Here is a 23,294-nt window from a genome sequence, read left to right as displayed (position 1 = left end):
TATTTTTGAAGTTTTTATTTTTATTCTTTGAAATCATTTTATCCAAATATTTCGAAGCAACTTACCAATCTTCATTTCCGTCTTCTGCTTCGGTGGGTGTTCCAGGATCGCTATGGAGCTATAAATTATAATGCCAAAAGCAAGAACACAAATGTTTAAGATATGATTCGAAGCAGATGTAGTTCACTTTGAAACTTTCCTTTACGGCGCAAGATTAATTTTACACGAATGTGTACAATAGACACACATCGATGATTGTAGGGTTTCTTTGCATTTGCAGTGGACATCAAATAATTTGTTACCATAGTACATTATTCAGTTAAATTACATTATTATTAAATTGGTGAAATATTTTTGTCGAAGATTTTTCTTTTGAATTCGTATGCTACATTAAATAAAAATACGTTATTTTTACCTGCATTTGTCTGTTTCGCGAACTCAAAGCATTAGACATACAGATATATACATACACACACAGTAGTAATGATCTATAAGTACAGTTTTCGCTGTGGGTAGACAGCTCATGCACTGATGAGCCTGTTTGTGATACACATATTTGATGTAAGCGTTTAGCATGTAAAATCAATCTTGACGTGTTATACAGATCTAAAAATGTATTCCAAAGGGCGGAGGAATGACAATGATATCGCACTGTATACCTTTCCATCTTTTACATCAGTGTGTGCTATGTTGGTTTCTTGTCATATTTCTGTTAATACACAGTGAGCATATTTGTGATGGAAATCTGCTTGTTAGAAGAATACATTATCATATTATATAAACACATTACAATTTCAGTGGTCCTTTTTTATTTTTCTTAGAAATAGAATAATCTTGGCAGGCTTCAGTATTTTAAGAGAATTATTATTTAAGTAAATTACCTGTTCATTTACAAGACTTTCACATGTTAAAAATATGGATGTATTCATTTGTATTTTGCTTGCAACTTGCAATATAAGAGTGAATGGAAGCACTTCTTCAAAATTTGTCAGATTTGAGAGTGTGCAGCTTTACTTGATTTTCCTGCAGAAATGAACATGCTGGGCAGAGCAGAGTTTGGTGTGAGCACATTTTATGCAGCTAGTCATCCAAATGATAAATGTGGGCCTAATGGGCTTCCACTAACACCAAATTCCATTAAAGTTCTTGGCAGATTCCAGTACCTCACAACTATTGAGCATCCATGGCTTTGTCGCTACATAGATATTGCAAAGTCTAAACATGGTAAGTGCCCATTTCTATGCTAGCTGTACCATTTCTTTATTTAATTTGTGCTTTATTTTTTAATCAAGGATTTTTTCCTGATAGATTTTCTATAAATGAAATGCTTGAAAAACATTACAGAAAGAATACTTTTTGTTCAAATGCAAATGAATATATAAGTTTTGAGGAAGTGATATCACACATTGTATTTGTAATGTGTATAAAAGTGCATGAACAAGTTTTTAAAAATTTTTTTCTTGATTTCACTCATCTAAATTTATTTCAGAGCGAATGCTTGTAGTAACAGAGTACTATAAAACAACACTTCAGAGTCAGCTGGAGTCTGGAAAATATTCAAGGTACCAGTATTTTATAAATTTTTAACTTATCAATATCAGAACCTAAATATTTGCATGCATAATACCTCATAGAAACACACAGTCTTTAGTACAAAAATGTGATGTCATCAACTATTATGAAATTTCAATATGTTCTTATTTAGCAGTTTTTAGTATTTATTTTTTATTTATTTATTTATTTTTTTTGTTTGTCTCATCCAGTGAACACAGCATAGTTCACATTGCTTATCAGTTATTGACGGACTGTCTTACCTACACAGTAAAGGCATTACTCATCACAATCTCTCAACTGACAACATTCTTCTTCAGACTGATGTGAGTTAATTACCTATACAAGTACATTTTATTTTTAAGTGGAATATTTAAGTGATTGTACATGTGTGCTTTGATATGAAAGAGCTACATAATGCAATATTGGACCAAAAGGGTAATAAAGTGGCTGGGAATAAAACCAGAGAACACTCCCAACATCTGGCCCTGGGAACAGGAAGATATTGTTCTATAGTAGAGATCAGCCCAGAATTTTACGAGGCTCAGTGCATTGGGGAAATGCTAGCTTTACTGCTGTACCAATATGCAGGAGAGAGTATTATGAGTAAAAACAGGAAATTATGCATTTAGTTATACAGTATAAAGGTGTGTGCACATCAACCATGTTTTCCCGCCAAAAAATGTTTATTTTTGCCCCAAAAGAGGTATTAAGGGTTATTTTCAAGGGATGTCATTCTTTCATGTACAAAAATCTACATTTATTCAAGTAAAAAAATTTTTACATTTATTCTCATACAGTCATGTCATCTTTTTCTAGAACATCATTATAACTCATAATATTATTTACTTATATATTAATATCATTAATTTATAATGTAATACATCCATTGTGTGTTTCAATGAACAAAATCCATATGTCTGGCTAATGATCTTAACTAGGGCATTACACTTGGAGTAAGGCATATATCATGAGCATCCTTAAAAATCGGGGAAGTATGTCTGTGAGCATGAATGAATGCATTTCTCTCCAGTGTTGTGTGACAATAGCTATAATAAAAAGACAAAAAACTATGTTTTCACATTTTCTGTATAGCTGATAAAATTTGTTTTGCTCTTGTTCTTTTTTCAGACTGACATTAAGTTAGCAGAATATGGCATGTACTATATGACAGACTGGGGAGCAGATGTTAATTTTCCCATTGGGTAATTTATCCCTTCTTTGTGGCTTAATTCATATTATTGTGTGATATTTGTAATTAGATTTGATTAGCAGTGTCAGATTCTGTTTAAACACAGAGTTTTCATTTTATTTTCATGTCTTCACTTGGTTTTGTCACCAATGACTGATTGTATAGTTTCATGACTGGAGACTATCCTGGTGGTTGTTATTGTATCCTGTCTCAGGCTGCCTCAGTACATGGCCCCTGAGATAGTGTGTAGTGGACCAGTGGAGATAGACGATGAAACAGAAGATAGTCTTCAGCCAGAGATTGGACCCAAAGTGGACACCTGGTCTCTGGGCATCATATTGCTGGAACTTATCCTGGTTTGTAGTTGTTTATAATTGTTTGAGTTTTCTTGTTTTGGTTGTATGTGATGTGTATTTACATACATTAACCAACCAGTATCATGACAAAGGATTCTATAAACAGAATGTTTTATAGAATAAATATGTTCAGACCTATTCCTTTGTTTCTTGTTTTCATTCATGAAGTACTTCTGGCTTTCACTACCTAATGCATCTTATTTGTTTTCTGTTAGTACACATGTTAAAATGTGGATTAGGCAATTCACTTGTATCAAAGTATAAAGAGGTGGCTATTGTGTGAGAAGAATTTTCTATCTTCTTCTATTTTCATCTGCAGAAAAGGCAGTTGTGGCGTGACATATCACTTCCAGAAGTCCTTCAGAAACTTCTGAACCTTATAAACTCAGGTTGAGTATTATCCTTACTGAAGCAGAGACTGTCTAACAAGATGTTTTATCATGATGAAAAGGTGAATGTGTACTTCCATGCATGCATGAACACATGTATGATTCCAAACTTACATAAGTAGTCATAAAGATTGCTCATGATTGTGTACACATTTCAAAACAACTTGTTCACTTACGTTTTCTTTGAGGATAATCATTTATTTTTAAATATTATAATTTTTTGAAATAGAAATGTCTCCACTTGACTTCCTGGCTAATGAAGAAGGATTCTCCGACCAGCTAAAGGTATGACATATAGCTGAAGTTGAGAGTTTTTAGGATTCCCATTTAATAAGTGTCACATCTTTGCAGCATTCTTTCATTATTGTATATTTATTATCATTTATTATTGTATAATCTAGAATTTGTAATTTCCCTTAAGCAATAGAATGGTTTAAATTTGTGTCTGAGGAAGTTATCTTCAGTTTGTATTTGTTTCTAAGATAAGGTTAGAGATGTTGATATTCTTGGATATTACTACTATTCAGTGGGTTTTTTTTTTATAAAAAAACATTATGTGCACTATTCTATTATACAGTGGAACCTCGGTTAACGAACTTAATCCATTCTGGAAATTCGTTATCCGAAACAATTGTTTTCATAAGAAATAAAGGAAATAGATTTAATTGGTTTCCAGCCACTGTTGACTCGCTAATATTTGAAAGTTACAGGCTATATAGGTATTTTTAATGAGAACAGTTATAATGCAATATAAATGGAATTAAATAAACATACAAACATTAACGAAAGCATTAAAACATCAGAAAACTTGCCGTTTTGACGGCGTGGTTGGAAGCAGGTGTGGGGAGGAAGGGGTGGAATTACTGCTTTGATTCCCCCTCCATGAGCACACGTGACATTATAAAATCGGGGATAACTTCCTTTTTTTGTAGCTTTGAGGTTAAAGGAAAAAACTTGTCCAGTGTCGGTTGCTTCTGCCTTTTTTGTAAAACTCTTCGGTAATACGACATCACATATCCGACAGACGCATGCCACCTTCATACTTTGAATCATTTCCTTTTTCAATTCAATTGTTGGCCGCTTCCTTGTCATTACCTCACTACTATTGCTCTTAATCTTCTTTGGAACCATGATTGAGGATTATCTTATTAAAATAAAGCACAACAATCACACTGTGTCTCGAGTGCGAATGACATGCTGGTCGGTCACGTGTGGTTCACGTGGCTGTTTTTTTTGTTCGCTATATTCGCTATGCGTTCGCTAACCGAGGTTCCACTGTACTTAGTTTACAGTATTAACATTTTATGTTAAACGGGGAGCATGCCAATGATTAGTGGAAAAGGAAAAACCCCTGTACTGATATGTTTTTATTCATGATTGTTATTTGCTTTACTCTGAAATGTGTCGGTGTAAAAAGCTGTAAAGAAATGGAAAAAAACTGAAGACTGTTGATGGTATTCTTTGTGTGCAGACACTTTCGAAGGATCTGCTGGATCTTCTTAGGTTTTGTCTGACCCTAGCACCTTCTCGAAGGTGTGCATACCACTGGACACCACACCATTGCAATATTAGCTGATTGTTCACTTTCCTAGTATTGCTAATGTAAATATTATTCGCATAATGAACATTTTCTTAGCAGACTTCATTTATTTCCTTATCTTTCATTTTGACTTTCCCTTGCTTATTTACTTAAATGAAGGTAATTGTATGAATTGTGCAGGACCTTTAAAAATAATAAGCAAAAATCTTTTGCTTTGTTTCAGACCTACTGCAGAGGAACTTAAGAAACACACAATTTTTAGAGAGGAGAGGCAGAGAATGGTGAAAGCAGATTTTTTTTAAGTGATGTGAAAGTGAAGTTAATAAATCATTTTTTCTGTTATTTATTTATCTGTTATTATATGTCTGAAATTTTACACGTATACATTTTTATGCTTTATGGATATCTGTGAAGGGGTTGGTAGAAGAGTTTAATGACATGTTTATCAAACAAAGTCACCATATAAATATGCCGTCTAATATTTTCAGCCTTTATTAAGTTGCCATATCATATTCTTTTATTTTTTATTTTCTTTATCATTTATTACATCAGTATAGTAGCATTATGGATGCATATCTCTGGAAAGGTCAATGCTTAGCCTCTCATAAAGTTTTAGGCTGTCAGATCTATTTGTAGGCTCTGAGGGCCATTTGACATCCAGTGTCAAGTGCTGCATAAAAGTTTTTTAAATCAACAGTATACCCACAATGAGTTTGTTGCTTAATTTCTTTTTGGCGGGAAAGCAGTGTAGGATTACTGTTGATGCATATAATGAAAATTGGATGGCAGGACAAGCTGTCTGATCAGATAGTTACTTTATTTTTGGAGAATGATTTAAATGGGAGTTTTCTTCAAAATGTCAAGCGTTATCATATTCTCTTGCTTAGAGGTGCTGCAAAACTGACATTGCAGCAGAGGTAATTTTCCATCCCCCAGACTTGAATCTCTGTCCTTATTCAGTGGTGGGCCAGTAGCTCCCATAGTATATTTGTTCTGTCAGAAAGATTGAACGTTTGCACCTTCATCTATACAAGAGCTATATGTTATCAACTCTTCCTATTCATGTTGATAGTGAAACCAGAAGCATCTTGATCTTCGGATAATTTGTCTGTAAGCATGCCAGAAATAGACATCTATGGTAGCATTCTCATTATTTTTACTGGAGCTAAGTGAGTTCCCTTTTGTTTTGTTGGCATTTACTTGAGATCAGTTTATTATCAGTTATTAATTTATTAAGAAAATTATTAATATGGTACATATGCAAGTATTTAAAGACAAATGAGTATGAGTTAGTTTTCAACATTTGATATATTAATACTGATGGCAGACACCACATAAAAATGGATTCACCATGTGCACCATGAAGCTTCGTTGTAAAGATCTGGAGCTACCTTCATATGATGATGAAAGTAAATGGTAGATTTGCTTCATGTCATTAAGGAATTATGTTTATTCTGCATTGTAGGTAACGAGTTGAAAAAGCAATTAGTAGTTTGCTGTGCTAGCACTTGATGTAGCTTTCTAAAGCTGGTTAAGGCAAAAACTGTGATTAAACTTGGATGGGAAGTCATAATCCATAATTTATGGCATCATGTTGACAAGTAAAATCAGTTTTAAAACATTTTTGAAAGAGATAAGGCAGTGATATGAATAATGACTAGCCTATCTTCTTGTACATTTGTTTGGGAAACAATGTTTGCTTTGATTTCTAACCGATCATTTAGTCTCTAATAGTCTTCCAATTTAAAATGATCACAGAACAATGAACAGCAGTGAAGGCAAAGATTTATCATGTTCCAGAATGCTAAGATGTTTTCAGAAAAATTACTCATGTGTCATTTCACTCCTCTTTTGATCAGTATATGATCCAGATCATCTGTCTCAGCGAGGAATGGCTGAAGTATACTACCTGTGGCAGCTGGCAGGTGGAGAGCTGGAGGCAGTGTTGAAAAAAGCTGGTATGGTCAAGACACAACCTCCAGTCAATCTTCTGCCTTGGTAAGCAAGAATGAGCGCACCATCACGAGTGGTCCTAATTATACACAGATTGTGGTAGATAGAAATAATATACATATCTATATTCTGTAAATTTCAGTGCCTGAAACACAACCATTTATTCATCATCCAAAACCCTGCTAAAATCCACCAAAATCAGGTGAGAGGAGTCAGTGTCTGTTTTCTTTCCATGAACCACGACTTCAAACACCTGTCAGATTCCTTGGAAGATCTTTAATATTATTTTTTTATTCTGGAGCAAAGTTTACGTAGTCTTGAAGTACTAAGCCATATATGTTTGAACCTGAGAAATGTGGAGGTTTAGACATCCAAATATCAAATGAAAATGTTAAGGATGTGGGGGTTGAATTGGTGTTAACTGCAGTTATATCACAGCAAAGCAGCCAGACCTGTTAACAGATACCACATGAAAAGAAAGAGCAGCGTGCCCTAGAAAAGATTTGAAATCAGGACAGCGAGTCCTCGCTGTATAGGTGACAGGTGCTAACCGTTGTTCCACTCGACTGCCCAAAATGTCGAGGTAGCAGACAACAAAGAATAACTTTACACTGCTGTGATTTGCATGAGTTGATGTCATTAAATTTTGCAAGCTGCAGATTATTATTAAGTAAAAATGGACAAAATTTTAATTGGGGAACATCTAAAAATAATTTTAAAGGGAAATGAAGCCAAATAAAAGAAAATCATATGGTTCTTTCACCTCAAATTCAAGGGTAAAAAACAGCAACTCAACTATTCTTCTAATATTTTATCTAAATTGTAAGTAAAGTGTGCACTATATTTCTTTCACATTAAGTTCAGAGGAAAAAAAAAAACAACTTGCAGTAATTTGCCTAAACTGCATTTCATTAAATTAATGAAAATTCTTTACTTACATGTTTTTTGGACACTTAAAAAAATTGTATTTAGATTTAAAAGTCAAGTAATATACAGCCCCAAAACAACATAGGTCATGTTACACAAACAGGGATCATTTACTATTGTCAGTATATGGACTTTTTAATAATTACAAAAACAAGATTCTTGCCTTCCTCCAATGTTGCCCCAGAGCAACAAATCGCCTTCAGCATAAGTATGACTCCTAGGCCTGACAGAAACACACTTCCATTAGACATTAAGCCTAGCGTAGCTATGACCCCTAGGCTTGACAGAAGCACACTTTCAGTGGGCATTGTGACTCATTATTATACCTTTTCTCTCCCACTCAGTCTGGCTCAGTCTGACACTATCACATTGAATTTATGAAGAGGAAATGGCAACAATGTAGCTAGAAACAACCTTAAGAGTAATTCTCTTAAGTCCAGTTGTCTCATTTTCAGTTTTGCAGTATACTCTGAAAGATTCTCATCATACTTATTGTAGATCATAGCACCTTAAGCATGAACAGATGGTGAGAAAAAATGTACAGAGCAGCTTTTATTTCCAGCTGTGGTATACCAGATGGTGACATGTTTGGTCAAGAACGTGACAAAGCAGAGTTATTAGACAGAACTGTTGTCATTTTGCCACAGGAACAACTTCGCAATGTAAGCATAGAAATTTTAAAGCCATATAGCATGTCTTAATTTCATAATGAATGTTTTTCCTCCAGTGAGAGTTTTTGTTTTGTTTTTGTTTCCAAGTGAGACTGAACAGTGATATTATGACAGAATATAGCAACAAAATGAATTTAAGGTTAGTTACAAATATGACCTTTATACTGAACTCTTGTTGAATACCAAATTTTCTCATCTCTCCAGCGATTAAAAGACATTGAAGAAAGAGCCTACTATCCACTCCTTGAAGATGAGTGAGTACAACTCATAGTAATGCTTATATGTTTATGTTCTCTCTTTATATGAATGATTTTGATTACTTAAAAAAGAACTAAGGGGATCATGGTATTATTTTGTTGTTTTTGTTACATGTGCACCTGCACACACTTGCATGCGGACAGGTGCACACACGCACACACAGATCCACAAAGACATATCAGAAAAATAATTCTCTATTTTGAAAATTCTTAAACTTTTCTGAAAACTCAAGATAGTGCATGTAGATGATGGATGCTTCTAGTTCTGTATCCTGAGTCTGTGTGTATGAGATCAGTATTAAATATTTTCTCCTGCCTAACCAAGATACTGATTTTTTTCTTAGCCATTTTTTTAAAGGACTATTTGGTAACTGGTACATGCTCTGTAGATCAGTTATATCTGTTATTCTTTGTTCATCTTTGGCTTTAGGTTTTCGCAGCACTAGTTTTTTTTTTTAAATAATATTTTAATAGAAATCAGTACAAGTTTTTATCTCACTTTTGTCAGGTATGCAGACAACAGTCAACTCCCAACTTCTCCCAGCTCCTGTGATCTGACAATGACTGCCAGTTTGCCTCTTGTCATTCGAGAAAAGGATGTGGAGTACCAGGTAAGGAAGCTTATTCTTGTTTCCAGGTTTTTAGATTTGGGTCTTTTTTGGCTTAACTGTACTTTTTTTTTTTTTTACGTCTGGCTGGTCATTCTAATAGAAATGTGTGCGTTATGAGGAAGAAATAGATGTCACTACATTATTGTAAAGTCTGTTGATTTTGATTCATTAAACACATTTAAAGTACTTTTATTGATAAATTTCATTCCAGTTTCATCGCATCATCCTTTATGAGCGCTTACTAAGGGCATATCCATACAAGCGGCCCAACATTTGGAAGGAGGCTCGTGTGGACATTCCACCGCTTAATCGTGCACATGTGTGGGCAGCATTGCTTGAGGTTGAGGTGAATGTAATCTGTATCTACATTAAAGCCATGAATAACAGTTGTGTTTTCAGTTTTGAATATCCAGTTGGGTTTCTCCAGATACTTTGCTGATGCCCTTTATGGCATTTCTGCTCATACATTTGTTACTTGATCAAATATCATTACTTAAGCTTATGTTAAAAGCCATTTTTTTTAATGCAGGGGGACATTGAAAACATTTACAGCAGCATTGATAAGGAAACACCAATACCAACTGACAGACAGGTAAAAAACTTCTTGTGACTTTATCCTCAATTCATGTTATGTACATGAAGTCATATACATCTTTACTTGCAATCATTTCTTATATCCTGCATGCTTCTCTGTCTCTGCCTGTATGATGTTCAACAATCTGTCAAGGCATGGACACTTTGCTTCTGACAAGGAACCTGCTCCTTTTCCATCTATTGACCCTAAACAATATACTTTGCTAGTTTTTCTTAGAGGAGAAAGCTAAGACAAAGGTTTGTCATGATGTGTAGTACAGAAAACTTGATAATAAACTTTTCTATAGCTTGAAAATCAGTTCCATGATTCTGATCCCTTTTATATGAATTCAAACAAGTACAGATTGAGGTGGACATTCCTCGTTGTCATCAGTATCATGAACTTCTGTCGTCGCCCACTGCTCATGCCAAATTCAAGCGGCTGCTGAAGGCTTGGGTTGTAAGCAATCCACAGTATGTCTACTGGCAAGGCCTTGACTCACTCTGTGCGCCTTTTCTTGCCCTCAACTTTAACCATGAAGGTCATTCATTCTGTAGTTCTGTATTGCTGCCATCACAATTTTTAGCTATCATTGCTGTTAGCATACATATTTAGTTTCTTGGTCTGGAGCATTTATTTTTCAGTTTTTGAAATATAATAGTAAACACAAGATTTGTATAGCACATACACACTGTAGTGAAACTATGGCTTGACAAATATATAGCAGGATAAATTTTAATTTGGTAATTTGCATAGCCCATGAATGATGACACAAATATCATAATGGCCTATGACAGAAAAGAAGTCCCCCACCCCTGATGTAGTAGAATAGAGTGAAACTGCAATCTAAATCTGTTTCAGCTCTTGCCTATTGCTTGCCTTTCACGGTTCATTCCTAAATACCTGAACAAATTCTTCCTCAAAGATAACTCTCCCATTATACAAGGTAATTATATATTTTTTTTAATTCTTATTATTAGGAGAGGATCAGCCCTTTTTTTAGGGATTAAGTCATACAGAGGAAATAAATTCATTTCACCCAAAACATTTATAAGAATCAATTTTTAAATAAAGAAACAAATCTTTACTTGTGATGCTACACAATGTGAGAATGATTCTGGATGACTAATAAATTTGATAATAAAAAGAATTAACATGTTTAAAATAAAAAAATTCTTGGCTTCTATCAGAGTACTTGGCAGTGTTTGCGCACTTGATTGCATTCCATGACCCAGAACTCAGCAACCATTTGGATGGCATAGGCTTCATTCCAGATGTAAGTATCTGTTTTCCAGAAGTTCAGAGGCAGTGTTCTTGTTATTTCAATGCTAACATTGTATTACTTAAAAACTGAAGCAAAAGAGAAGGGTTTTTTTTTTTGTTTTTAGATGGGCAAAACAGACCTTTGGCCTGTTACCAGCATGCAATTATTCTATAGTTTGGCATCAAATATATGACTGAAATCCCTTTCAGTTGCATTTGTTATAAGCTGTTTTACTGTTTTGCAGCTATATGCCATTCCATGGTTCCTGACAATGTATGCACGTAAGTTAGAGTTTGAGTCCTGTAGTTTTTTCCATGAGATTTGTCTGATAGAGAAAATACTTCAGACATTTTATTTACAGGGTTTCAACACTTTGGTTTTTTGTTGGTTTTTTTTTTTTTTTTGAATGGTCTCTTTCACTTTTTATATAAGTTGGGAACGTTTTGATGAGACAAAGTTGTCACAAATGTCACAATGGGTATCATATGTGCTTACCATAACAAAACCACTTTGGCTGTTTAATAACCATGCAGATATGAATTAAACATTAACAGATCAGATAATAATGATAAAGAGCACTTGTGTAGCCACCTCTTCTCTCTGTGTGCTTGAATTAAAGAGCACTACAAGAAATATATAACAGCAGCTTGCAAACTACTAAAAACAAAAGGGCTGCAGTAGTGGTAGTGATATAATGTGCTCTTCTTTCAGAAGACAAAGCAGGATATAAACAAATGCAAAACAAATTTCACTATGGTATTATTAAAAATTTTAGTTTTGTCTTGCATTTATCTCCTGAATAATTTTTATGGAAAGCTTCTGTGAAAGACTATTAATATGTTCCTAGATGTATTCCCAATGCACAAAATTCTTCACCTCTGGGATACATTGCTACTTGGCAATTCATCATTCCCTCTGTGTATTGGTGTGGCTATTCTCTATCAGCTGCGGGACCGACTCCTTAGCTTTGGCTTCAATGAGTGCATCTTGCTTTTCTCAGATATGCCAGGTAAATGATCAAATAGGTCATCATGTTAGCAGATGAGCAAAAAAGAAACTGATTTTGGTATTGCTTCATTGGATGCTAATATGACTTTACTGGGAATTAATTGTGCCAAAAATATTTTTGCTTAAAATGTTATACTTGCATTTTAAAAAAAAACAGACTATGACCATACATACATACACTTTTAAGGTCCTATATTGTGACAATATATTTAAATTTGGGTGACCATTTTACTTAATTTTGACTTAATTCAGTTTAGCAACACACTCTGAACAGCTTGTGTGTGTGTGTACTTGTGTGCATTACATCCAACAGAAATTGACATCGAAAAATGTGTGCAAGACTCCATCAAGATTTTCTGCAGCACTCCAAAGAGTGCAACATACCGACAACATGCGTGCAAACCCAGAAAACAGAAAAATGATGACCGACCCAATGTGTCATACTACAGTCGAGATTACAACGAGCAGCCTCAGAATGATCTGGTAACAATTCAAACCGGGAAGTTTTGAATGCTTATTTATCTGGTAAAATAGCTAAAATCGAAAATTCATAATCAAGAGTTCAAGTTTTATCATACCTTCTGTTACTTATAAGGAAGTTTTTGAAAGTTTGGTGTGCTGCAAGGTGCTATATATCCATGTCTTAGATCTGTTAGTCTTTGATGCCTGAGGGGGGAAAAAAATCTGCAAAAATTTTGCACAGCTGAGTTAAGAATGATAGTTCAGTCACAGTTTGCATAACTAAATTAATTCAAATTTTAATTTACAGTCACACTTTGCTTTCTTGACAGCACTTATCCAACATAAATGGCAAGAGGCTTAACAAGGAATTTTGGTATTGCTTGCAACAGAATTAATTCCCAAGAGAAGAGATTTCCCCCAGAGCTGTCACAAGTTATGAATAAATTTTTTTTTAATCAGGATTTTTTACAATACAATGATATGCTTAAACATTTCAGTCCATGGAACCCATAGCAATTGAAGAGCTTAAGGCAGAGAAGTGCCCGCGAATATCAGCCGAGGATATGATAGAGCTTGGAGAGTTTCTTGGTGCCCCACTTTCTCGCAGCCCCACCAAGAAACGAGCCAACAGTAAGCCCATGATAATCATTGTGGATGTCCGAAGTGCTGATGAGTATCCCTTTTGGTGCCACAGTTTTCATTCTGTGACTGTTATCATGACAACTTTTGTTATTATATGTACTTCTTCTCACTCCTCTCTGTCAAATATGCATGATAAATTTATAAGTTGGCCTATTTTGAGACAGCATCTCCTTGTTTCAAATGAGAAAAACTTGACAGTTCTTTTGTAAATACTTTTAATAGCACATAATTTGTACATGCATAAAAATATAAAATATATGTACACAAATAGATCTTCAGTTTTTGAAATAATTATAAAAATAGCATGGACTGAGATTGGTAAAACTGTAAAACATTAAAACATTTTAAAATTTCAGAATAGTGCACACCAGCTGTTAATTTGTTGAGTAAAATAGTATTAATTATATTACTACTGGCACAGTATTTTACAGTCTGTATGTACTTTTAAACTGAACCACCTTAACAGACAATAAGATTTCGCAAGGGTATGGTACAAGGCAGCATAAACATTCCCTTCATGACTGCATTTTCACCCGAAGGAGAGTTGTGTCCCTGCCCAGCTGTTACCACCCTCAACAGTCGTCGATCACAAGTTATAGTTGTTGTTGGAAACCGTGGTCGCAATGCTTCAAATGTAAGTTAGAATTAAAAAATTGAAGGCTTTCATTAGGAATTATTAGTTTATATATGTATGCACAAACATTTTGTTTAGAAATGCAGTTTGTCCTTGGTTCAAAACTCAAAGTTTTATGCTATCAAATCAACAAAAGCATTCAAGTATCATTCAGTCATACATACCACAACCAACCAGTTAGATAAATGTTCATTGTTTCAATACAGGACTTTAAAATGTCTGTATAGAAGTTGGAATCTGAAAGTTTTACTATGAAGTAGAATTCAACCTCCTAGTTGGGAAGACTAGGTCTGTCTACCATATGTGAAAAGGGAATCTGGCCTCACTTATATTTTTTTTAAGTCCAGCAGTGTTGTCCAGGTCGACATAGACACCATACAAGAGTATTAATAAATTATGCAGATTCCACTGCATGCATATGGGGAGTTACTTTCCCTTAACATTCCCCTGTCTATTCAGAAATGTCCTAAAAGTGTTCAGGTATTCAAACAGCACAGCACAACGAACTCCAGTAAGCTCTAGTTCACCTCCACAGACTTTACATTCACTGTTAGTTGCACTCACACACAGCTATAAACACACACAGAGATACATAACTGACCTAGGGCGCTAACCCTGGTACCAGACACTGTACCTTAGCACTGATGACCAGAAGCCTTTTTTTAAGCAGGACATGTGAAGTGATAAAATTGATTTTCTTTATTTGACTGGTCAAGAACTAATAATAAGCTGTGTTCTTATTTCAGTTTGCAAATGAGCTAGTGAGGCTGAACTACTCAAGAGTGTGTGTGCTGCACAGGGGCATAGACATACTGAAGACAACAGGCTTGCTTACAGTTGCGCCAGCAGATATTTGATTTTTATCCTTAACATTCCTATCAAAATCTCTTGATCCTACAACAAAGGTCACACAGAGGTCTATTTGTACAGACTGAGCTTGTGGTACAGTAAGCACTATGTCAACAGTTGCTGCATGCATTTATCTGGGTATTGAAGTACAACTGTAGGTCTTAAGAATTAAGAATAGGGATTATGGCCACATCTAACAGTGCTTTATGCCTAATTTTGTGCAATAAGAGAAACATTAGAAATGCCTGGAAACTAAGCATGAAAGCTGAAATTTGTACTCTTCCATATAGAAACCATGTTTCAGCTAATCCTATTTTCATGGTTTTGAAAAAAAAAAATTCAATTTTTATCAAATCTATTTGGTTCCAGAAAGAATGTCTTTTATATGTATGCTGTAATTTCATAAGTGCTTACAAATAGCCTATAGTGCTGCAACAGGATTCTGTGTCTCTTATTTAAAATCTGTAAGAAGCATCTGTGATTATTTCACCAAGCTTGCTGAGGTTTATAATATATAGAATTACATCCAAATCATCCCTCTTTGACAAGAAACAAACTTTCTGTACACTGTTGATAAGACAAAAATCTTTAATGTTTATGTTCTTCACAGAAGAAATCGTTGACAATATCTTTATTTGCTGTTCTAAACATTTCAAATATAATGTTCACATTTGAACAAAATGCACATACACTCAAGACCGTCTAGAGGAAGTAAGAACTTCATAGTCAGGAAGAAATTGATGGGTACAATCAGCACAAAACTGCTCAATGCTTTTATTTCCACAAAATACAATTTAAAATACTATATTTTAAGACAAAAACTGTTGATATGGTCAAAAAGGCATGTACTGTTCCATGTGTGCTTGCACGTTCATGCTTTCTCTCTCACACACACACACACACAAAATCAATGATGAGATTGCTCATACATTACCCTGACATTTCAACACACTTTGTGGCCAAATACACTTCCACATCCTGCAGCAGGATTGTGCACCAAAGTTTAATCAGGGTTATTTTAACAAAAGCAATAAATAGATACCTCACCAACAATAAACCTCTGCATGATTACCACCTGCAATTACTATTGTCCTTGCCCCATTGTATGTGATAGCCAGACTGACAACATGGTTGACATGAGTGCGAAGAGTGTACATCAGACTACCTCTCAGATTTGTCCACCACTTGTCTTCATGGGTGTTAAAAAGCAGCACAATGCCTGTAGAATAGATATGCCAAGCTTTGCTAAAGCTCCCTGATCACAATTTGTTTTATCTCAGACTTAAGTCTCCTGATCAACAAATCATTGCTTGCCTACAACATAATTTCATTCGAAACAAAGACATTATTCCTAATTTGTTAGGTCTTCAAACAGTTAAGTTTTTGTAACAAAAGAGAAGTGAATCATGGAAAAAAAATCTAGGCTGATGATACTATCAACTATAATTTTGCATTGTACTATGTGATTTGAACATAAGCTATGAAGCAAAGGCTAGAATTGAGGCGGAAATACCTTAATTATATGCTGAAGTTAAGAATTTTTTCCCCTGAAGAAAATATAACAATTTTGCAACCATGTTTTATAAATATCTCCATATATTGTTCCAATCAAGGAGACTTTCCATCCCCTTGCAAACCTTACCATGCTGACACCCCACTCCCAAGACAGGACCATTTGTTGCAATGCAGATGGGCTCAGCCTGGACGCCAGCTGAACTTCCCAAAGCATCCACAGAAATGCGTAATAATTTTCCATCTGGTCTTAGAACAATCAGTGTCCTATTACCTAGAATATTCACAAAAAAAGGCAGCTCACTAAGACTATATATGTATCTCAACTTCACAGGAATAAAATCATGTCAAAGATACTCTTAAAATCTTTTTCATATGAATGTTGTACAGTTCTAAAATAACACTATAGTTTGATTAAGAACCAATGCACAAACGCTGATTTAGGCTCATTATATCATTGTTGAGACAATAATTTAAAATTTCACAATCTTGATATGATCAGAACCTTGCTAACAACTTCACATAAACCTTCGCATTAAAACAGAATGAGCTTCAATCTGCATCAAATATGCTCTAGAGTAAGTAGACTGTTTTATATATATATAATCTGCTACAGAAAAGCACTTGATGTAAATGTTCAAACAGATCGAAAGACCCACTCAAAAGTATAACATAGCTGTCTTGGCAGGCGACAATCTGTGAAACTGAAGCTTCCATTTGAAGACATTGAATCGGATTTCTGACACATGGATCTTCCATTTTCACAGTACTAGGATTTTGATCTGAGCCTACCAGACTTGGCAGGTTCCATAGATAAAGAACACCTTGTTGGTCACCTGCAGCCAGCTGAGTATATATTAACAACAATGGATAGAAAGTTATTATAATATTATATATAACATACAATATGAGAAACCATAGAAAGTTATTACAGAGACATACCTACGTGCAAGTTTTATTTCTAAATGATTGGGACTGGGTTCTAAACAGCAGTGCACCATGTGAGCAACTAAGATGCTCCAATTCATGAAATAACAACACGCACACTTGCATTCATGAAATAACAGCCATCAACATTTTCATCTGTGCACAGAAAAAGGTCTAATTCATAATATGCTGGACATGAATCAACCTAATTAACATACACTCCTACCTTTCCCACTGCCTACAACAGTCACACCACGAACTAATATCCCCGGACTGCTGGGAGACAATTTTTTCCAGTTAACTGCTATAACGAGGCATTAGACATTAGCTTCCGGTTTATTCACATTCTTTGTTTAGGATCACCAAGACTAACAGCGGAGAACTTCGCAAGAGACTAAGTGTTGGTCTCGGCAGACAGACAGCAATCCACCTATACACGTCCTTGGTCACACAGCCTGGTCTAGGGTAGACAAAAGGTAAAAAAAGTCCCATGACCCAAGAGATGTTAGACCCCTACTTCTCTCAGGGCCAGATTTTGTGAGGGTGGTGCCATCTTTTCTCTTTCATTGTTTTACTTTCCCCAACCTTCTACAGAGTCTGGAACTCACTCGTCAACTGGAAAAAGTAAACTAAGTTATATGGGTACTGAACCTTCCACAGTGCGTGTGCTTTTGGGTTCAAAACACCATTGCCCTGAAAAAGTGGCAGCATACTCTCTGAGTACATTAATCACCAGGCTATCGATCTCTTTAATGGCTGTGCAGGCAAATTAAAGTTCCTACATCACTAATTAGACCTCTTTATGTGCACATGTATTTGAAAGCTTGTATAACAAGTCAAAGAAAGGGCTTATTTGTTTAGATTTTAGGAATTAAGATCTTGTAGAAAAACAAAACCCAGGCCTATAAAAACGTGATGGGTAATCGAGTGCTACAAATTTATACAAATGTGTAGGTGTAAAACTGCTTAAGGTTAGTCAAATTAGTTGAATTTTCACCATCAATTACTCCTCTCATAGACAAACTTTGTCATTATGCATTTTGACTATAAAGACATTAATAAAGCACTCTTCAAAAAGTTAAAAAAGTTAAAGCATTTTACACATATTTAAAAGCCTGTCTTATTTCGAAAGATGAGATAGAGGAGAAGGGGCATTAGTCCTTGTGACTGCCTAGACATGTACAGCATCTTACCTTGTCATGAGAGAGTACCACAGCATTGATGTCAGAATATAGTAGCCCTGAAAGTCTCATGATGATGTCTATCTTCAGGTGAACACCCTGCCATTCCACTTTAAACACTTGAACTCCAGGAACCATGGAAGCATGCATGCCCACAGTAAAGTACTTCCCAAAAGTACTGTAAAAATAGTTGAACCATTATAAGATGTACACTAATAAAAATCTGACCTTTTCATATTATCATGACATATTCACTAGTGCAAAAACAAAACAAAAATGCATATATTAACAAATATACTTTTTACCTGTCTTGCTACTGACATATTTATAATTTTATATCTACATCTATATATTTATATCTAAACTTTCTACCCCCTAAAAAATGTTGCTACAAAAGCTGGAAAGTCATTTATATTATTATAACCATGATCTGATAAGAAATGTCCTGCTCTATCTGAATTCTGTTTTAGATAACAGATTTTATGTATGCTCTGGGTATAGATAAAGGATTTTACAAAATTGGTATACAGTATCTTGGGGATGTCATTTGGGAGAACCCAACCTTCTCCAGCCACCTTCACCTGATAAAATGGGTACCTATTTCTGCTGGACACCTGCTAGATGGGTAGGCCCAAACAGGTCTCACACCACTGACTCCACTGTCAACTTACCTCCCCACAAGCCCAAGTGGGTCTCAGGCACTAACCACCAACTGATAGAGGTTCCCACTGAATAAAAGTACATTAAATTTTGGTTTTAGGGGTAAGCATATATGGGGAGTGAATTATCCTTCAACATATGAAAGCCAAAACACAGCTGCTTTTCTATTGCTTTTGTTTTTTCACTTTTGTCTCCAATAACTAATTCCACGAATAAATAATTTTTTTTCTCAACACATTTGGTACATTTTAATGATTAGTGCCGCAGTTCTCAAATGGTGGGGCGCATCCCCCCAGTGGGGTGCGACGTGCTTACAAGGGGGGCACGAAGGTGGTCATTTTTTAAAAGTTTCTTATACCAGTATTAGTGAAATTAGCTTACACTGCTGGCTAAGGGGGCGCGCGGACGTACATTTGTTCGTCAGGGGGGCGTCACAAGTAAAAGGTTGAGAACCGCTGGATTAGTGGTATAAATACCTGACTCCTTTGATATGCTTAGATGATACTCGAAGTTGTGCCTTTGGAACACCATCAAACGAACACAGGTTGACATAACCAGCCAAATCCACTGTAATAATTAAGATTCTATTTTCATGATTTCCAGAACCTCCTGGAAAGGAAAAAATTATATCATGTGTAAAGAGGGTAATTAATATGTGGTGGGATGGGGAGGAAAATTATATAGTTGTTCTCATTTTAATCACTGGTTATAAACCAAAACTAACTAAACATCGAAGAAGCAAACAGGAATTATCCATTATGATTGTTTAGCACTTTAGCTGTTAAACTTCAAAAGTTGACCAACTATTGCTCAGAATAACTGCTGCCTCACATTTGACAAATTCTGTCTTCTAAATCCTAAAGTGTTTTTATGTGCATTATTCACCGTTTTTACCCAATGACTGGTATTAACTGATGATTTTCAATGCCATTAGAAACATTCAGAATGCTTACCATTTTTTAACATATATGCAAAAAAAAAGCTGAATTTTTATATGTAGATAATTCAAAGTTTCTTAAACCTGATCCTACAATTTTCACTTGAAGAGGAAATCAATGCAAATGCCTAATGACGAATAATAATGCCATGCTTGCTGGATGAAAAATCACTTAACTTAAACATGCTGAATTTAAGATATGACAGAAGTCATGACTATACCTGGCCTGACAAGTCCAACATCTGATACAGAATGTGAGTGTAAGGGAAGAAGTCGAAATTCAAGATCAGTAGGGTCTTGCTGGTAAGCATTTATAACTGCATACACCAACCCACTCTTATGACACATTATTAAAGTATTTTTATCTGCAACAGTCAGCCATTCAAGGTGTTTATGACTTGACTAGCCTTTTTTATTTTGACAGGTGTGAAAAGGGTATTAGAATCTCTTAAAAACTTTAAATGAAAGGAAACACTGCTATTGCTGCTGACGATTATGATTAATATAAAGGTACACATGTACACAATAAGAGATGGTGGTTTCTTATCCCACAAGTGGTTTATTGACTATTTTTCATTGGAAGGACACTTATATAAGAAGCTATAAAATAACAATTTGTTTTTGGACTCAACTTGTTGAGATATGCAGCACATTATGTCTGAGAATGAGGAACACATTTCATTTCAGTTATTCTACATCAGCACGTTCCATAAAAATTACAAAGCAATGAAAATGTTGCTCATTACTTCGTCTCAGAAACAGACACACTCAAATGATTTTGTTTATAATTACCTCCTCCCTGCAAGGCTGTCACAACAACACTCTCAAAATTTGAAGAGCATGGTAACTTTATTGTTGAAATTTTCACATTCTGCATCTTACCAAGAATGGTGTAACGATAATATTGAAGGTATATATTTTTCCAATATTGCCATTCATCTTTCGCCTGCTTTGTTTTATAGATGCCATTGGAAATGACCAACTCTGTCCGTCCTGTGAGGGCTACAAGTGTGTTGATGTTGATTTCTCTCAGGCAGCAGACAAACCATATGTTGCTGTTGGCGCTTATGGTCTGTATAACGGTCTGCCATTTACAACATACGCTCGCTGCTGCCAGCAAACTGCGTCCATCGAGGTTACTCAGGATGTTGCACAGCAGTTCTGAGGGTAAGGTATCCATAACCCCACATTTGCAGTGTCAGCTTCCCCACAAACAAAAAAGTATTCTGAAAACAAACAGAGCTCTTATAGTCATCTTCTAAAATCTTGCCCTTTTGCTAGTTTACCCATTTCACTCAACAAAGCTTTATGCCATGGTCCCTAAGCATTCTGTTGACGATTTTCATTCACGCTTTTAGCAAAGTAATCCCCAACACACACGCAAACGATCTTCTGCTCTTACGCTCGCTTCGTCAGCACACTTCAATTATCGGCTATTATGATAGCAACCAATCTTAGTCGAGAAACGTTATAAATCACTCCCATCCCCACCCCCAAAATACAAAATAGCAGTGTCCTCCTGGGACCCAATACGAACCTTGATAATTATGATGTTATATACCAGACGACGCTCGAGTGTCAACAATAAACTGACCACGAACTTAAATACACGTCCATGAAACTGACGCTACAGAACCATCAGAAGTCAGTCGCATGCCCGAAGTAAAAATCATTTGAAGAAGCTTCAGTACCAAAAGTCTACTATAATGTGTCCTCTCGTAAATCACTTGCATCTCCGGGTTAATTTTGTTGTTGTTGTTTGTGGGGTTTTTTTTTTCCTTTAAACTATATTCTATAATTTTAAATTACCGGGTATTGATTATTACCGTCGCGTCTGCTTTGTTAGACCACACACGTCTGATAGGTTTGTGTACCAAGACCAACCCTTGCGAAGTTATCCACTGTTTGTCTCGGCGAGCCTAAACAAAAAAATGTGACTAAACCGGAATGCTTTGTTGTATCGTGCCTACTTTCGCTTTAGTAGGTAACTGGAAAAAAAAAAATCGTCTGCCAGCAGTCCAGTAATACAAGTTTGTGTCACTGCTTGCGTGTTCGAGCTCGAACGTTAGAGACGAAAGCGAAACAGATCGAGACTCAGTCACTCAGGATGCAGGGGAATATATTATTTAGGGCAGCTCATTAAGTCGTGGCACAATGCGCACTTGCTTATAAAATGTAGGATTGACATGTGGATATTTAAACTCCTTTGGTAAAAAATGATTTCATAAAACATTAACCGATAGGAACTGAGGATAAAATCTTCTTTATGCAGGATAACAATTCATTTGCTGACGTACGTCTCATTTAATGAGAATTTAAAAAGCAGTGTATCCGTACCTCTTCTAACATATATATGTTTCAACTCTATCTCACCGATATATATATTAATAATATATTAATAAGAACTAAGACTATCGTCTCGCCCTGCTCCACTTTATTTGTGGGGTCCCCCTAATATTTAAGCTAGGCTCGTGCAGTTGTTTTGTTTATACTTTATATTGTTCATAATACCACTTAATTAGAGCATGCATCCCTGTCTGACCATATATTGTTGCTCATCAATGATATATGCTGATGACACTCCAGACCTTGCAGGTTTTTTTTTTTTTGGGGGGGGTGGAAAGTGCTTCCCCTTCAGGTGATTTCGCATGTGGTGGGAGAGGGATGGGGGAACCGCATCCGTAGTGCCCGGAGAAAAACCCCAGATGCACAGCCCTGCAGACAGGTGTCGCGTACAGAGAGTGTCACGAGACAAGATGTGAATCCCGATCGAGTTTCTTGATCAGTGCCGTGGTGACAAGCGAGTGTTTTTTGATCGGTGAAATATGCCGCTCAGACTAATCTGATGCTGATGCTGAAAAAGGTCAACTTGTTTTTAAGGCCTTTGACCTGACTATGTCTTGTGTCCGCACTTCTCTGTGACCTGACTACTGTACTTATCCTGTGTCAACCTACTCTAAAGCTTGAAAGTAACCAGTTACTACCTGTTCGGCAATTGTATTTCAAAAGAGCCAAATTAACAGGATATAGTAGCTAGTAAAGTTCATACAAAAGTGACAAGAGGGTAAAGAGATGCAAAAGTCATGTCAGACAAATCAGTAACAAAGCATTGAGCTTGTTCCAAATCTCAACTGTCTGATTCTCCAACAGTAAGGCAGAACACACAGGTAACAAGAAGCAGTACACACTCAAAAAGA

The 23,294-nt window shown here is 35.6% G+C and overlaps 2 protein-coding genes across 2 annotated transcripts; one reads left to right on the top strand and one right to left on the bottom strand.

The window, feature by feature from the left end:
* The first annotated feature begins 68 nt into the window (after positions 1-68).
* On the top strand, positions 69-15,315 carry LOC112559870 (TBC domain-containing protein kinase-like protein). Its single transcript, XM_025231332.1, is given in 28 exon segments — positions 69-92; positions 1,030-1,224; positions 1,490-1,562; positions 1,764-1,789; positions 1,792-1,877; positions 2,683-2,756; positions 2,958-3,099; positions 3,419-3,488; positions 3,718-3,773; positions 4,960-5,021; positions 5,252-5,309; positions 6,356-6,437; positions 6,888-7,026; positions 8,471-8,570; positions 8,784-8,833; positions 9,345-9,447; positions 9,659-9,793; positions 9,977-10,039; positions 10,385-10,562; positions 10,883-10,893; positions 10,895-10,967; positions 11,212-11,297; positions 11,530-11,566; positions 12,133-12,294; positions 12,607-12,776; positions 13,253-13,428; positions 13,872-14,031; positions 14,778-15,315. Coding segments are annotated over 27 exon segments (2,676 nt in total). The 5' UTR covers positions 69-92; positions 1,030-1,031; the 3' UTR covers positions 14,889-15,315.
* Positions 15,316-15,448: 133 nt separating this feature from the next.
* Positions 15,449-21,976, bottom strand: LOC112559871. Its single transcript, XM_025231333.1, has 8 exons — positions 21,635-21,976; positions 20,890-21,323; positions 20,319-20,462; positions 19,637-19,769; positions 18,513-18,678; positions 17,052-17,238; positions 16,523-16,666; positions 15,449-16,099 (listed from the first exon to the last, which is right to left on the bottom strand). The coding sequence occupies exons 2-8, from the start codon at positions 21,275-21,277 to the stop codon at positions 15,924-15,926; spliced, it is 1,338 nt and encodes a 445-aa protein (XP_025087118.1). The 5' UTR covers positions 21,278-21,323; positions 21,635-21,976; the 3' UTR covers positions 15,449-15,923.
* Between the last annotated feature and the right edge of the window lie 1,318 nt (positions 21,977-23,294).

Source organism: Pomacea canaliculata, linkage group LG3, assembly GCF_003073045.1.
Source record: "Pomacea canaliculata isolate SZHN2017 linkage group LG3, ASM307304v1, whole genome shotgun sequence".
In the NCBI taxonomy this organism is placed as follows: Eukaryota; Metazoa; Mollusca; class Gastropoda; order Architaenioglossa; family Ampullariidae; genus Pomacea; species Pomacea canaliculata.
The sequence above is the reverse complement of the archived record's forward strand: the minus strand, read 5'-3'. Positions and strand labels throughout refer to the sequence as shown.